The sequence below is a fragment of the Bombina bombina genome, chromosome 11, assembly GCF_027579735.1.
Source record: "Bombina bombina isolate aBomBom1 chromosome 11, aBomBom1.pri, whole genome shotgun sequence".
In the NCBI taxonomy this organism is placed as follows: Eukaryota; Metazoa; Chordata; class Amphibia; order Anura; family Bombinatoridae; genus Bombina; species Bombina bombina.
The window spans coordinates 159,175,094-159,192,161 of record NC_069509.1 but is presented as its reverse complement, the minus strand read 5'-3'; the positions used below and the strand labels follow the sequence as shown (position 1 = coordinate 159,192,161).

Here is a 17,068-nt window from a genome sequence, read left to right as displayed (position 1 = left end):
TCATATTTTTGCAATACGCTTTCATGTGTGTTGACTAGGTCCTCTAGATCAGAGATTCTGGTTTCTGCCTCTGAAATTCTATTAGCAAACTGTTTTACTTCAGTAGAAATAAGATCTAATCTGGATGTGATATTTGACAGGTCTTTTTTAATAGAGTCAAATTGTGGTAAGAATAATTGGCTCAACTGTGTCATTAGAGTTTGTGTATCAGGAGGATTGACCAGAGCTTCTGATATGAAGTCTGAACTAGCATCCATTTGTTTGCTTTTTTTGTCTTTAGGTTTTGCAGGCATTATGGGTGAGTGTTGTTTCACCTGCGTGACAAATCTTTCCATTAAAGTGTGGGAGGTGTAAAAAGTAAAGTGAATGTATATTTATATTTATCAGGGATTCGGGTGAGTGGGGGGACGGGTATTGTGTAACACTACACAAAAACAAAAGGAAAAAAAAAAAGACAGCCCCTAGGAGGGCAGACAGTGTTTTTCTTACAGTGAAAGGAGAAAAAAAGAAAAAAAAAAAAAAAAAAGAGAAAAAAGTGGCAAAAATAGAGTGGAAAGTGTTTTTTTTTTTTTTTTTTTATGTGTATTAAACCGGTGTAGCTAGAGCCTATTAATATTAATAGATATGATATCTATGACAAAAAGATATTTGTTTGTCCTGATCTACAGATACTAATCTTGTTCAGACAAAATTTAAGATATTTGACTTCTTAACATATATACTTACTACTTTAGTTAATTGCTTTTAACAGTCATTTGGTATACAGAGACAAAAAGACAGAAACCATATACACTTTACACAATAATAGATAGGTAAGCATATTTTGATTTAGTTAGTTGCTAGAATTGACCCTCTAAGAGATGCCTAAGACGGGTTATATGTAACATAGAGAAAACCATGAAAAAAGCAGATAACCATCTAGTTATACGAGCCTAGACCATCTATGATATCAGATTATTATAGTAAGCACATAACTTTTTTGCGCACTGGAGCATAATTTAACAGGATTTGTGCTCTTTTTCTCTCTTTCTTCCCCTTTTTTTTTGTGTATATATAACTATGACTTTAGCTTGCTAAGATAAAGCGATAAGATATAGAAAAAACAGCTATTGTCTTATTCTACTAAAGTTACTTAATGCAAAATAAGTATCAAGCACGGAAAAATGAGAAGGATGGGGAGGAGAAAAAAAAAAAAAAACAGTAGGGAACAAACTTAAAAAAGTACTTGCATGTCCAGAGATAATGGAGACAGTCCTGTCTTAACAGATTCTTGCCAAGACCAGTTAACAGGGATACTGCTAGACAACTAAATGACTAGGTAGTTTTGTGAAAAAGCCAGATGAGCAGTGGTAACACTCCGTATGACCGCTCCACGGAGAGAGGGGAAAAAAAGAGAATCTTCTAGATGTTGAGGATTCCTCTGGTTAAAAGATCCATTTTCTTCTCCATAGGGTCAGCAAAACATAACTCCTGCGGTTCAAAAGATTTCTTTTACAAGCTTATAGGCAGATCGGAGGCCTCTCCACCTCGAGAGCAGCAAAAGGTATCTATCGCCTTGACGACCTGGTAACTTCTTGTTCGATATAGTCCCTTAGAGCCGGGAAGAAACTGACAGTCACTTACTATTATTTTCCTGCTATAGGGATAGACTGGTCTGATAAGCGTCTATAGCTTCTCTTGTGGACTGTGGGTAACCTAGCAGTTTCACCGGCCGGCGGCATAGAAGCAGTACCTACAGAGCACTGAGATGTGGACTTTATATGCTGGTAGTAGGCAGTTAATGCTGTAGCGATGACAGTACCCGCAGATCACCAAGCTGTGGGAACGGCACCTGCAAGCCGCCAGACTGCGGCTTTTGTAGAAGCAGGAAATACCTATCGCCTCAACAGACCTGCGACTTCTCGCTTTGTATGCGCCCTTGAGACCGGGCAACAGCTGATAGTGGCTGACTTTGTTGTTCCGCTGTAAGGGTAAGCTGGTCTGTTGAACGTCTGTAGCTTCTCCTCTCGACTGTAGGTAACCAAGCGGATTCACCGGCCCGCGGTACGGGAGCAATACCTGCGGATCACCAGACTGTAGCTTTTATGTGAAGGTAATAGACCATTCGTGTTGTAGTGAGCGTAGATTATTCAAGGCAAGGTGAGTCTCACTTCGAGGTTGCGTCTGAAGGATGTCATTTAGACATGGTGTGGGGCCTTCGTCGGACAGTCTCCGCGGACCCGAAGGGCTTACACCACTCGAGCTGTGACCGTGGCGAGTCGGCCTTACGCCATTCAGGGACTTCGGCGCCTGTGGACCGGTTTTCAGGTACACGTATCCGCTCAGCAGTAGGTCCAAGATGCTGGCTAGGAGATAGGCTTTGCGGTTAGCATAGAACGCTCAAACTAGCGAGCCGGCGTTGAAGCAGCATGGCTCTGTGAGCACCGCCCCGGAAGTCACCTATGTTTATATTTTTTTTTTTTTTTTTTTTTTTTTTTTTTTTTTTAAAGGGACATTAAACACTATTATAAATGATAGATAGAATGATGCATTCAAAGAAAAGTTTAGTCTGAGAAAAATATGTAGATATATTTGTTTAAAGAGTCATTAGTTATTTAAATATTGACAAAAAAAAGTAAAGTTTTAGTGTCTATAAAACAATGGGAGCTGCCATGTTGTAACTTAGGTTACCTTCTCTGCTGTAACCAATTAGGGACAGTTATAAATAGGTCACTAGAGTGAGCAGCCAATGGCTGTGTGGAATATAACAGTGTTCTGCACTTCTATCTTTAACATGAACTGAAATGCTCACAATTTCAGAATGGAATTACAGGAATATGGGACAAAATAAAAAATAATAGAAGTATATTGCAGAGTTTTTTTTATATATACGATTTATTATTTTATATTACCATCTCAAAGGGGCCCATTTATCAAGCTCCAGATGGAGCTTGAGGGCCCGTGTTTCTGGCGAGCCTGCAGGCTCGCCAGAAACACCAGTTATAAAGCAGCGGTTTAAAGACTGCTGCTCCATAACCTGTCCGTCTGCTTTGAGCAGGCGGACAGACATCGCTGCAATTCAACCCAATCGAGTACGATCGGGTTGATTGACACCCCCTGCTGGCGGCCGATTGGCCGCAATTCTCCAGGGGGCGGCGTTGCACCAGCAGCTCACAAGAGGTGCTGGTGCAATGCTAAATACGGAGAGCGTATTGCTCTTTGCATTCAGCGAGGTCTGGCGGACTTGATCCCCACTGTCGGATCAGGTCCGCCAGACCTTTGATAAATATCCCCCAAAGTGTTTAATGTCCCTTTAAAGAACGGAAAAAAAACAGACAACCGATTGATTTTTCTCTATTTCAGAAATTATAGTATATGGCTTGTTATTATTGATGTTTATTGCTTAATGTACTGTCAAAAAAATAAAAAAATAAAAATAAAAACCTCTCAAAACAAAATTAAACTTCAGTTTATGGCTGATTGAAATTTTACATTTTACTTTTCAAAAGTATTTTTTTTTTTAACTGAATGCAACAGTTATGTTTAGTATAGGAAAATTAATATTCATTTAAGTGTTGATTTTTTTATTTTTTTTTAGAAAACTACAACATTCATATACAGCTGACAAACATTTGTTATTTTGAATGAATTTGCTGAAATATTTGCACACACCTAAAAATAAATTAATTCCTTATATTGTGGAATTCATAATGGAGGTCATATTGACATATATAATAAATCAATCCACTTTGATCTGATAAAAAAAAAATGCTTCCCATGAAATCAAGAAAGAAACCAATGTAAAAGCTGAAGAAAATATATTTAAGAAATCGTCTGACTATGTAAAGCAGTCTGCAAATCTTATGAAAAAATCTGTGAAATAACTGTCCTCGAATTTTGTTTCCCATACAAGTATCAAAGTCATGTATTTATAATGGCCCACGAAAAGATAAGAACAGAAAATCTCTTGTGTTAGTTGCAGTTTTGAAATGAGTAAGTTCTAAGTCGCTCAATGAAAATATTAGCGCTGTTGAGCGTTATCATTGCTCAAGTTTAATCAATAGCGTTCCTATTGCAAGTTGAAAGTAAAATGATTGTGCTTAAGCGAAAACTTCAGGGGGCTATGGGGCGCACTACAAACTCTATTCTGGCTTATGCTAGATGCTAAACCAAAGGTGCGCTAAGCCAAAGTGTGCTAAAGACATAGGTGCGATAAGAAATAGTTGAAATAGCTCTGTTCTTCACTCAGAAGAAAATGCAATTTTATATATATATATATATATATATATATATATATATACTGTATATATAACATTCTCTTCTGATTGAAGAGCAGTTATTTAAACTATTTTTTTATTTTAAAAAAATAAAATGGGTGTTAACAGTGTTTAAACATGATATGGTATATTACTATATATATATATATATATATATATATATATATATATATATATATATATATATACATACACACACACACTCTATTCTGAGCTTGGGCCCATGATATTAATAGTGCACCCTGCAATATCAATACAGCGCTCCACTTGTAATGTGTCCCAGAAGGTGAAGGATACCGCCCACCCTATTCAGTGAGTGCAGCAGCTGGTGTGTGGGATATTCACCACTTGCAGATTGTGTTTGATTGTACATTATGTGGTTATAACTTTAGGAAGGGGCGTGACCCTGAAACGCGTAGTGCTAACGTATACACCAGTCTGGCCAGGCAAGTGTTTGCTGTCTGTTGCTCTGTAACCTGCAGTATTTGTATTGTATTTTATTCTATTTAATTATTTTGTTTTAATCTGTACACCTTAAGTGTTCACTTGTTTTATATTGCACACAAGATATATTGTGGACTATGAACTAGACACCGCTAATTATATATATATAGTGGTATTTAAAACACGCCATTTGGCGTTTGCTGAAAACCGTTAAGAAGTCTGTTATATATCAAATGTGAGATATTGTGCAACAATTCTATGTTGATTCATGTATGTAAAATAACTGTTTTTAGTGTTTTTATCTTGCTCTATATATAAAAATAAAACAATATTGTTTTTTACATTTGGTACTTGAAATTTGTCATTAGCTGTATACAGCACTGTTTATATAATCCTTTATTAACTTTAGTAACGTTAATCTAAGCTACTAGCTATTTTTGAGGCAAGCATCAATACTAGACTTTTCCTTCTTTATATATTTTGATTTTATTCTCCATTTAAACTGTGCATATGCATGCAACCTGATATAATTGTATCTTAAAAACTTTAGTAAAACTTGTTTTATTTAAAGGGTCACTACACACTAAATACAATTTATGCATCTAATCATGGGTGCTGCCATTTTGGAATGCAGTGAAATTGGGTTGCATGTCCCTTTAACCTCTGCAAAGGTGCAACACTGTTAGTATATATTGTTTTTAGTTGTCTGCAATTATATTAATATGGTTAGGAGATTTTTATTTATTTATTTATGGCCAGATTACGAGTGGAGCTCAAACATTTTCGTGCAGGCGTTATCGGGTTTTCACGATCCATTGTGTGCAGGGAAAATTGCGCTCATATTACAAGTTGAAAATAAATGCGATTGCTTGAGCTCAATTCAAGTTAAGACTTGGGATACCACATACTCGCAAAATAAAAAAGCGTCACAAAACACATAAAAAATACTTTACAAAGTACACGTATACTTATAATAGCACCATCTAATATTTATTTTTTTCTATATATAAATATTGCACACAAAAGTTATAAGTGGTCAAATATATGAGATCTCAGGTGTTAGGGGGAAAAAAGACAGACAAAGGGCTTTAACATAGAGATCTCTTCATGTCGGGTTAGCCCCCTTGAGAACATGAGTTCGGGTTAGAGCGAGAGTAGTTGTTTTTTCCACTTTTTTTGCTCTATTGACTTCTATGGAGAATACGTTATACGTGATATTCTAATTGCGCTAGAAGTAAGCTGTTTGCACGTGTTGGGTAAGCGGGAGCATAATAACTTTTTACTTTCAACTTGCAATAGGAGCGCAAACCAGTGCGTGCAAAAAGTTTACTTCTAGTGCAATTAGCGATCTAGCGAAAGCGCCAAGCAGCGCTTCACACGTATTCTTGCCCTTATTTTTTTTGTCTTACCCTAAAAAACAAATTCCTGCAGACACCTTAGTATATGGCATAGCTTGTTTGCCGACTATAGGGAGGCGAAATTTAAGCGAAATATAACGGTATAAAATTGGTGTTAATTCATGCTGAAAAAATTAACCTGTCAAAACTTTACTGTATTAAACTTATTGCTTCATGCTCATGAGATTTTTTTTTTATTTTTTGCTCATCTAATTTGTTTTACTAAAAAAAAAAAAAAATTCTTCCAAAATATAATAAGCACTGCTAAATTCACCTCCTCCAATTACTCTCTCGGCATTATCCTTCCTGTGTAGACATCCTGATTTAGAAAATATGCTATTTTCTGTGCATCTATTTTTGGTAGTCAGATGACAAGCACTCAAGAATTTATATATATATATATTAAGTTAACTCCGAATGCAGGCAGCACTTCCCCTGTGTACGGCAACACTTTTAATATTTCTTGCTTCAGCGAACACAAACAACTTATGTTGCAAGTATTCAACATTTTGTAGATAAAATAAATCTAATTTTTAATACCCACTGAGCAACAAAAAAAAAAAAGAAAAAAACTTACAGAACAAATAAACAAGACTGTGAATTTAAAATACATGAAATAGTAATAGACTTGCAGGAATCTGTAACCTTGCAGTACAAACTGAACCTCATGTAAACATTAGCTAGAACAAACTCTTAACGCACAGCCCTGCAGTATTTTTGTATTAGATGTTAAGTATGGGCAAGTGTTTCTTTTCGTTTTTTTTAAATAAAACATTCAAACGTTTTAACTAATGTTTGCTATTATATATATTCTAGAATTTGAATGTTTCTTAATAATTAAAGGACCATTAAAGGGATATAAAACCCAAAATTTTTATTTCAGATAGATCATACAATTTTAAACAACTTTCCTATTTACTTAAAGGGCCATGATACCCAAATGTTGAAACACTTGAAAGTGATGCAGCATAGCTGTAAAAAGCTGACTAGAAAATATCACCTGAACATCTCTATGTAAAAAAGAAAGATATTTTATCTCAAAAGTTCCTCAGTAGCCACATCATTGTAAAGGACTTCTAAGCAGAAAATCAGTATGTCTGTCCCGGGACAGCTAAGGGATTGAGCCTCGTGCACTCTCATGTTATTTCCTTATTCAGTTTAAGGAAGTTTACTATGAAATCTCATGAGAGTTGAGTCAAATCTCATGAGATCACAGTAAAAGAGTTCATGACCTCAGCACTGTTGATGCTGATTGGCTGCAGTTCATTTCTTCATTTTTTTTAAAAAAATTTTTTACCTGCAGCTGCACAGCAGCTGAATTATAACTTTTTACACAGCACTTACTCTGGTGAGCTGAGGAAATTGTGAGGTAAAATATCTTCCTTTTTTACATAGGTGATTTTTTCCTGTCAACTTTTTACAGTTATACTGCATCAGTTTCAAGTGATTTAGCATATGAGTATTATGTACCTTTAAATTAACAAATTTCCTTTGTTCCTTTGGTAGTCTTTGTTGAAGGAGCAGCACTGCACTTCAGGAAGCTACAGGAACACAATGGGTTTACAAGAGGCATTTATGTGCCGGACCAATCAGCAGCTAGCACCCAAATAACATGAGAACAAAGCAAATTAGATAACTGAAGTAAAGTGGTAAGATGTTTAAAATTGTATATTATATGTTTGAGTTTCATGTCCCTTTAAATACAGAATTGCATAATTAACAAGTTCACTTACTCTGAATTTCAAATAAGCAGTAGATTTTTTCTGACAAATAAATTTTCCCCCATTTGCCGGCCCTATGTATCAGCCAATCACAGACTAGTAAACGTATACACAGTAAGAGCTTGTGCCTCAGAAAGTGTAAATATAAAAAAACTGTGCACAATTTGATAACAGCAAAAATGTAAAGACTCTTAAAAATACATGCCCCCCCCCCCCCCCGAATTCTTTAAAATGTGCCCTTATTTCACAATGGCTGGTTTTACAGAAATATACAATAGCGATCATTACAGCATTGACAGAACACACCCAAAAGTGGGACATAAGAAAATGACATATTGCACTTTACGTGAACTCTCTTTGAAGGGAGGAATTACTAGCAATACATAATTATCTGAAACTGTGACAGGCTATTAAGCCCCTTTGTGCACAGGAATTAAATAGATTTTGCACTTAAAGGTTCAGTACTTTGATACATTTTACTGACAGTATCTAAAGAGATTTGGGAATTATTATGTCAGCAGTTATAGGTATAAGTTACAATTCTGTAGCACAACAGCTAGGCCAGTAGGTTTCTTGGGTGCCTAGGAACAGTGGGTTGGGTTATCATGTGCCTTTATAGATCACTAGTTAGGTGTCACTTTAAAGGACCACTAAACACAGGAGAATATCATAATCAATAAATACATAATTAAGAGACAATGTAAAAGCACTTAGTTTGAATTTTAAATGAGTATTAGATTTTTCTTCCTAATGCATCATGTGACAGCCATCAGCCAATCACAAGATGCTTATACGTATATCCTTTAAATCTTGCACATGCTCAGTATGAGCTGTTGCCTCAGAAAGTGTAAATATAAAAAGACTGTGCACATTTAGATAATGGAAGTAAATTTGAAAGTTGTTTTAAATTGTGTGCTCTATCTGAATCATGAAAGTTTAATTTTGACTTTAGTGTCCATTTAAATATTGTAATCATTACTGGAGAATATATCTTCAGAAAGAAATAAAAAAATAAACTGTCCAAAAGCGGCTACTAATCTGTTACATGGTATAAACAATATACCTTGAATGTAAAGACCTCAGGACTTTAACACGTATAGCTAAGAGGGGAAAAGGGAGAGAGGTGATTTGAAATAGACCTTCAAGTGTCTTAACAGGAAAATGAAGTCAAAATTAAAGGGTCATGGAATCCCAAATTTTTGTTTCATGAATCAGAATACAGTTTTAAACAACATTCTAATCTACTTCAATTATCTAATTTGCTTTATTTTTCAGAAATCCTTTGATGAAGAAATAGCTATGCATATGGGTGAGCCAATCACACAAGGCATCTAGGTGCAGCCACCAATCAGCAGCTACTGAGCATATTTAGATATGCTTTTCAACAAAGTATATCAAGTAAATGAAGCAAATTAGATAATAGAAGTAAATTGGAAAGTTGTTTAAAATTGCATGCAAATTTGTCATGATACAAAGCTAAAGGGTAGTAAGATCAGGAGTAAAGTGAAGCTCTTCTGTACAGAAAGGGTGGTTGGTTCCTGGAACAGGTTTCCAGTAGAGGCAAAAAGAACAAATACTGTAAGGAATAACATATAAAAGGCTATCATAAGAATTAAAGAAAAATGTTGAGTTTATGTCCCTTTAATTTAATTAATTAAAAGAAAATAATAGCAGAATATCTGATGTCAAATTCGACTATTCTGTTCCTAAAAAGTACAAGTTTACTACAATATTTTATTAATTACCACTAAAACAAAAGAAAATCAGATTTTGTATAATTTTACATGAAATATTATGGTTTAACATCAGTGTTTAGATTCCCAGGTATGTTTTTATTTTGGACACTTGTAATAAAATACTATTGATATAATATGCTTTTGTAATGCAACCTATGATATGTAATATCATTACTTATTCACATTGGAGAATAGGAATAAATATTTACCTGACAGGGTAATCGGCAGCGCTTAGATTGATGAAGAAATCCCAAGACCAGTCTGACATCTCTAGCAGATCCCTCATACTCTGCAGGTAGGTGGAGAGTAAACTAGCCCCTCCCCATATGGTCGACATTCGCCAAGGGGTGACGCGCACATTGGGATACTGGCTGGCAAACTGGATCACCTGTCTGTGCAAATAATTGGATCTCTGTTCCAAAAGGAGGAAGAAAAAAAAAAAAAAAGTGAAAAGACTGACAAACACCATTTTCCAAAATAATAATATAAAAGATACATTATTCTCCTAGTATGCATGCAAAAGAACAGATTTTTAAACTGAAAATAGTTTTGTTCCTTAAAAAGATTAAAATGATATAAAACAAGTTGAGATAGAGACAAAATATAATATGTACTTTAATTACTTTACCTGCAAATGTATACTGCAGTGCCTCGCTATAACCCTTCCTTTTAAGTTTCTGAATTGTTCAGCTCTAACTCCCCCCACACATTTCCTTCTATGGCTGCATCTATATATACCATTGATTTGGTAGAATGCAGACTTTAACATTAATTATCTGCTGGAGCATGCCTAGCAGGACATAAGCTGCTTTGAACTCAGTTGAAATACAATGCCTGTGTTTCTGATGCTAAACATTGATAAGGGGGGGTGGATCAGACTACTCCAGACAGCACGGCTATGTAACTCAAATTATTTTGAAATACTTGCCAGCAATTTTTAAACAATCTTTTAATGCAATTATTTTTTTATTTATAAAATATTTTACCAGGAAGGATACATTGAGATTTATCTTGTTTTCAAGTATGTCCTGGGACCACACAACATTGCATTGATACAATAGGGTACAATAAAATACAAAAACAGTAATAATACACAATATATGCAAACATTTAACATAGAGCAGGTATGAAATATTTAATCAACCATTAAAGGCACATTCTGTTTTGAGATATGTAGAGAAGGATCTCTTAAAGGAAATTAGGCTTGGGGAAGTTTTTAAAGTGTACGGGAGGTCGTTCCATAATTGTGGTGCTCTGTAGGAAAAAGGAGGATTGAGCTGCTTTCTTTTTGTATTGAGGCAAGCTAAATAATGTGCTGGTACTGGATCAGAGGTTATAGGAGGTGGGAATAGCCGGGGAGAGCATTCTGCTCAGGTAGGGTGGGAGCTTCCCAGAAAGGCTCTTAAACACAAGGCAGGAAAGATGGAGGGTGCGTCTGGATTCTAGTGACAGCCAGTTTAGTTCTTTTAGCATGTCACAATGGTGGGTCCTGTAGTTGCATTGTAGCACAAAACGGCAGAACGAGTTATACAATGTATTACGTTTATTAAGGTGAGTTTGCGGTGCAGGTGCGTATACTACATCCCCATAATCCATGATAGGCATCAGCATTTGCTGTACAATCTTTTCCTTTACTGCAGGGCTGAGGCAGGATTTGTTTCTGTACAGGGCACCTAGTTTTGGATAGAGTTTAAATGCAAGTTTTTCTATGTTTTATTGATTCACCATTGAATAAGAAGACAGCTTTGAATAAGTGAATGTCCTGATAGATGCCCACACAAAAGGACAAGTTAAAAACACTTCCACAATGGTATATGTGAATGATAGCTTATCTTATATAAATTTGAGTGGTCATAAAATAGATCAAATACTGTTTATATATTGGGATGATTCCTGTTTGTACTCAGGGAAAGGGTACCTATATCATCTATAACACTGGTTGTTATACACAAATGTTGCCTTGTTGAGATAGTTTTTTACCCCTTTATTTTATATTTTAAGGGGTCAGAGATTATGTGTTATATCGCATATTTTGCAACAAAAGTAATAACAATTATTACATAGTTATCATAAAGTTTTACAATGTATTGACAATCACCTGGTACATAAGAATTTACTCTGTAAAGTAAGTACTAATCCTACGTATTGTCTGTCTCCAATTATAAGTGTACTAGAATGCCCCTTAGGCTGCGTTAAAGTTTCTAAGAATAATAATAAATGGTATGAATTAAGTCTTTCTTTTGGTGGGTCAGATTACCCAACCCCAATGAATTACCAGATTATAACCGCTAGTTATATTATCATAATGTTTTCAGCAGCATCATTCGCCTACTGATTATATAGAGTTAAAGCAAAATGGTAAAAGCTAGGAGTTAGACTACCTGTGTGTGTGTGCGCATGTGTGTGTACGTGTAGGCTTGTCCCTGACAACCAATACAGGTTAGCCAGCAAAAAAATGGATAGTTAGGTATCTGTTGGGAACAAACATGCATTTCCCCCCTTCTCACATCTGCCAATCACAAATGACTCTACATTATTTCCAATGAAGCAGCTTATTTCTCGGAACAGCTCATTTCACTGTGAAGAATACCAGCATCATGAAAACCCCTTCAGAACCTTATGGAACAAAGAAATTAAAATGAAAAAATGGTTAATTCTAACCTATGCACAAAAGAAAACTCAAAAAAGGGAAACATGACTAGGGGCGTAACTACATGTCCCTGCGCTCCAGGGTGAAGGCTGTAGCGCCACCCCCACATATAAACAGCTCTTGTTCTTGCTGTCTGGAATCAGAAAAATGTGAAAAAAGAGAAGTTGCCTCTCTATGAATGTGAGCTATCTCCCTTTAGTTAGTCTGTGACAGAGGATATGCGCAGTCTTCCTGTACAAATATGGTGGCAAGTTTCTCTATACAGTAACACCATGGCGGCCATCTTGGAAACCATGCCACCATATTGGAAAGACAAATCCATACACTTTCCTTAAGCTGTGAGCCAGGTTTGCAAAAGAGCATACCCAGGGGCAAAACATAATGCAGGTAGAGAGAAGTCACTACTTATTGCAGAGTCTAGATGGCCCCCTAGATGTGTGAGCCTGGTCTCTATCGAGAAGCAGCAACAGATAATTCTACATTCTTTGCTTTAATGTAGGTTAAAAATCCAAACCACGCCCCCAAAACACCCATGGTCTGTAAGGTTTGTTCTATACTATGCTTGTTTTATGCTGCAAGTTTAACGACCATTTATTATTATTTTTGTTGATTTTTTAAATTAATCTTAATACTACAGAAGCCTATTTTTGTTTAGAGTGTGGGAGGGGGCTATAATAAAACAGAGATAAACTTGTAGCCAACACAATAATCATACTGTGAAGCTAATTAGCATACAGTGCTGCTTTAGTAAATAGTTCCTCTACTCAGTATTCTGCAGTACTCGGAATTACCAGAGGCAGTGCGGCTGTTTACGTTACTACGCCTTTATGTCTACCATGGGAAAAAAACTATTTCTGGACTTTTAAGGGACATTAAACTGTTTCAGAATGTAATATAAAATGCTTAAATATGTGTGGTAAAAAAAAAGTATGATACTTTAAATTGTGTCCCCTTTTTCTGTAATGTATGTTTTTCTCAATCCCACTGACTTTCTATAAAGTTATTTGCATAATCCGTTTTATTGCCTGTTTTCTTTCTTTAATTGTCCTTAGCAGAAGATATATATAAGGAGAAAGCCTAGGTTCCAACATAGAGGATCTCAATACTTTATAGAAACTAAAATATTTTATAGAAACTAATCGTTTACACTTATAACACAATCGTAACAATATAACAAAGGTCCTGGATATTGCAGCAATATCACCGGCAGGAAGTCGGAAATCAGGCAAATGCTCTGCTTATGACACACCTTACGCCACTCAACCTACCAATTACATGCACAAAGCACCCATGGCAATGCATCTCCTATCGCGGCTCTGGTGGGCTCTTTAAGCTCTGTGTATTGGAAACCCCTAGGAAAATGTTTGAAGGTGTGTAATACAAAGTACTAGTCTGTGTTTTTTTTTTTGTATTATTTATTTTCTTATCTTATAAACTTACAGTCCTCAAAGTTCAACACTGCAGCTACTGCTTTCAATATCCTCCAATCACAATTATTAAAGGAACATTTTACTCAGATTTTTTTTTTATCATGCATACATGAGAGCATCTTTTTACATATGCTGAATTTTTTTTTTTTGTTTCCAGGAAAAAAAAGAGTGAGATAAAAGTTGCCTAGTTTGAAACTGAAACTAATACTGCAGTATTACATGTGTACTTCATTCTAATTTTCATTGGCTAGCAATAATCAAATCTATGTTACTGAAGTGAGGACACACTTTTTGCAAAAAAAGGTTGGTTTATTCAAGACAGGAACATGTATTTAGCAGAATAAATACATATATAAATGAATAACTTAAACAAAGACTAAAATACAAATAGTGGTTTTTTAATCTCTTTAGAAAAGGGGTGAACGCTCTAACTGCATCTCACTTTACATTATCGACGGGAGATACAAAATAAGGGAACGTAAAGAAAAAAAGAAATAATACCTTGTCACAATGAATGTAGTAAAAATGGTCCTTGTGATAAATTGCCTTGAACATTCGCTGAAGTTGTCGCGATGCTCTTCCGTGGACGACAAGCACAAACGCAATCCGTACAGGATTTGTCACTGTGTATTCTATGGAATCCTCGTCCCATTGCACATTGTTGTTTGCTTTTCCTGCATTAAAAAAAAAAGATACATAAATTGATTGTCATAAATTGTAATAAAAGAAGTATGGCTTTTAAAGGGACGTGGGTTTTCTGCCTGAAATTCCAGCCTTATTTTATTTCCCCAAAGAATAAGAGAGATCAAACAAGATTTCAGAGAAGAATATAAGTAATTTGTAAAATAGTTAATCAATAAATTAATATGCAAACACATTAACTGTATATTATAAAATATCCCTATGTGTTAATTCTTCTACGGCTTTCTCAGAAGCCACAAAGAAATCTGTCTTTGCTAAGCATTTAAAACATTGTCAATTGATATTTCATTAATGTGTTGTCTAGTGGTGTCTGCTAAAGAAGAATTACACTTCATTTCACCAAACAATAGAGCGAGACAGAGAGGTTTGCTGTAAATTAGCAAGCAATGTCTTATTTAAACCTCCTACATACCCAGTTCACATGTAAAAAATACTGTCACACCTCTTAACTGCAATAATGTCATCCTGGTTCTTGTCACAGGTTTTTTTTTTAACAGATAGAAAGACAGATGTAAGGATGGGATTACTGACAAACAGAGAGGAGAATACAGATAGAAAGCTAGATAGATAGATAGATAGATAGATAGAAACATAGATATTGACGGCAGATAAGAGCCATAGGCCCAGCAAGTGTGCCCGATATTACCTAACAGTATAAACTTATCTCATTTGTAGGATAGCCTTATGCTTGTCCCAGGCATTTTTAAAGTCCCCCATAGTGTTTGTCATTACTACAGCTTGTGGAAGTTTATTCCATTAATCTATCACTCTTTCTGAAAAGAAGCTTCCTCAAATTACTCCTCAATCTACTACCCTTCAGCTTGAGATCATGACCCCTTGTTCTTGAATTTTCCTTTTTATGTAAAATATTCACAGCCTCAGTTTTACTAATCCCTTTAACGTACTTGAAAGTTGCTATCATATCACCTCTTTCCCTTCTCTCCTCTAAGCTATACATATTTAGGTCATTGAGCCTATCCTGGTAAGTTTTATTTTTTAGACCATGTGCCATTTTGGTAGCCCTCCTTTGCACAGATTCAAGTTAGTTAATATCATTCTGAAGATATGGAGGCCTATTTAAAGTGAAGGTAAACTTTGAAAAATGAAAGCCAGTTTTTTAAAAATACTATTAAAAACAGGGGCACTTTCATTCATCAAAGTTTACAAAGCAGCCGTTTTTTGATTAAAAACATACTTTTTTTTCTTTTCACAGCCAGAGCAGCTTCCCCCTCCTGGAAATCCTCTCTTCACATGTTAGCAATGACTAATCCGGCTTCCTCCAATCACGGCATGGCCTCAGGCAATGACTACCCTGGTTTTGCGGACCTGATCTGACAATGCGGATCAGGTCCGCAAGACCTCACTGAATGCGGAGAGCAATACGCTCTCCGTATTCAGCATGGCACCAGCAGCTGGTGCAACGCCGCCTCCTGCAGACTCGCGGGAAATCGGCCGCCAGCAGGGAGGTGTCAATTAACCCGATCGTACTCGATCGGGTTGAATTGGGGTGATTACCGTCCGCCTGCTCAGAGCAGACGGACAGGGTTATGGAGCAGCGGTCTTTAGTCTGAAGACTCGCCAGAAACACGGGCCCACAAGTTCCATACGGAGCTTGATAAATGGGCCTCATGGCCTCCAGAACTGCACACAATACTCAAGATGAGGCCTAACTAAAGATCTATAAAGTGACATAAGAACCTTACTAATTCTGCTGCAAATACCTCTACCAATACATCCAAGCATTCTGCTGGCCCTACTCGCTGCAATACTACATTGTTTACTAAGTTTTAAATCATCTGAAAAGATAGATAGATAGATAGATAGATAGATAGATAGATTTCCTTACTTGAATACAATTTAAATGGACAGGAAACCCAAAATGTTTGTTTTGTGATTCAGAACATACAATTAAAAAAAAAAAATCCAATTTTCTTCTTTAATCAAATTTGTTGCTTTGTTCTCATTCTATTCTTTGTTGAAGAGAAATCTAGATAGGTAGTGTGCACATGTCTCAAGCACTTCAAGGCAGGAAATAATGCAGCCACTTGCAAATGTATAACATTCCTGCAAAACTGCTGCCATTTAGTGCTGCAGCCACGCGCACGATCCTAAGCTTACATCCCTGTTTTTCCACAAGAGATACCAAGAGAACAAAGAAAATTTGATAACAGAAGTAAATAGGAAAGATGTTTAAAATGGCTGCTTTATCTGAATCATGAAAGAAAAAAATTGGGTTTCATCTACAGAGACAGTTCACTGTAAAATTGTTTGTATATGAATGTATTTTCAATGACTTGTTACACCAGCTGCAGAGTATAAAATGTATGAGAAATTGTATTTTCAGGTTTATTTGTGTATATAAAATAGCTGGTTTTGTGCTTTTAAACCACAGCCTATTACAATGGGCTGAGCTTCAGGTAATATCAGATCTCAGTATGTTATCACTTTGTGTACACACACATGCTTCTTTATCTTATATTTGTCTGGAAAACCAAAACTCAATACTTAAAAAGGACAATGGAAAATTATAATTGTATTACTTATCTATCCTGCACCCCACTGAGAGTGTAATCTCTTCTGCTGGCTGTGTTTACTTAGACTATTCAAAATAATATACTCCAGTATAGAAACTTAAAGTATAGGTAGGGATACCACAAGCTAAATCAGTTATTCCAAATGCCAAAATAGGGGTAAAGGAACTCATAGTAAACAATGTAATAGACTCCAGCAGG

General features: G+C 35.8%; 1 protein-coding gene across 1 annotated transcript in view; it reads right to left on the bottom strand.

Moving 5' to 3' along the window:
* Positions 1-17,068, bottom strand: part of XYLT1 (xylosyltransferase 1) — a 448,706-nt gene that overhangs the window by 138,453 nt on the left and 293,185 nt on the right. The window contains exons 3-4 of the mRNA XM_053694736.1: positions 14,136-14,308; positions 9,764-9,966 (exon numbers count right to left, since the gene is read on the bottom strand). Of these exons, the coding sequence (XP_053550711.1) occupies positions 9,764-9,966; positions 14,136-14,308 (376 nt within the window). The remainder of the gene's footprint in view (positions 1-9,763; positions 9,967-14,135; positions 14,309-17,068) is intronic.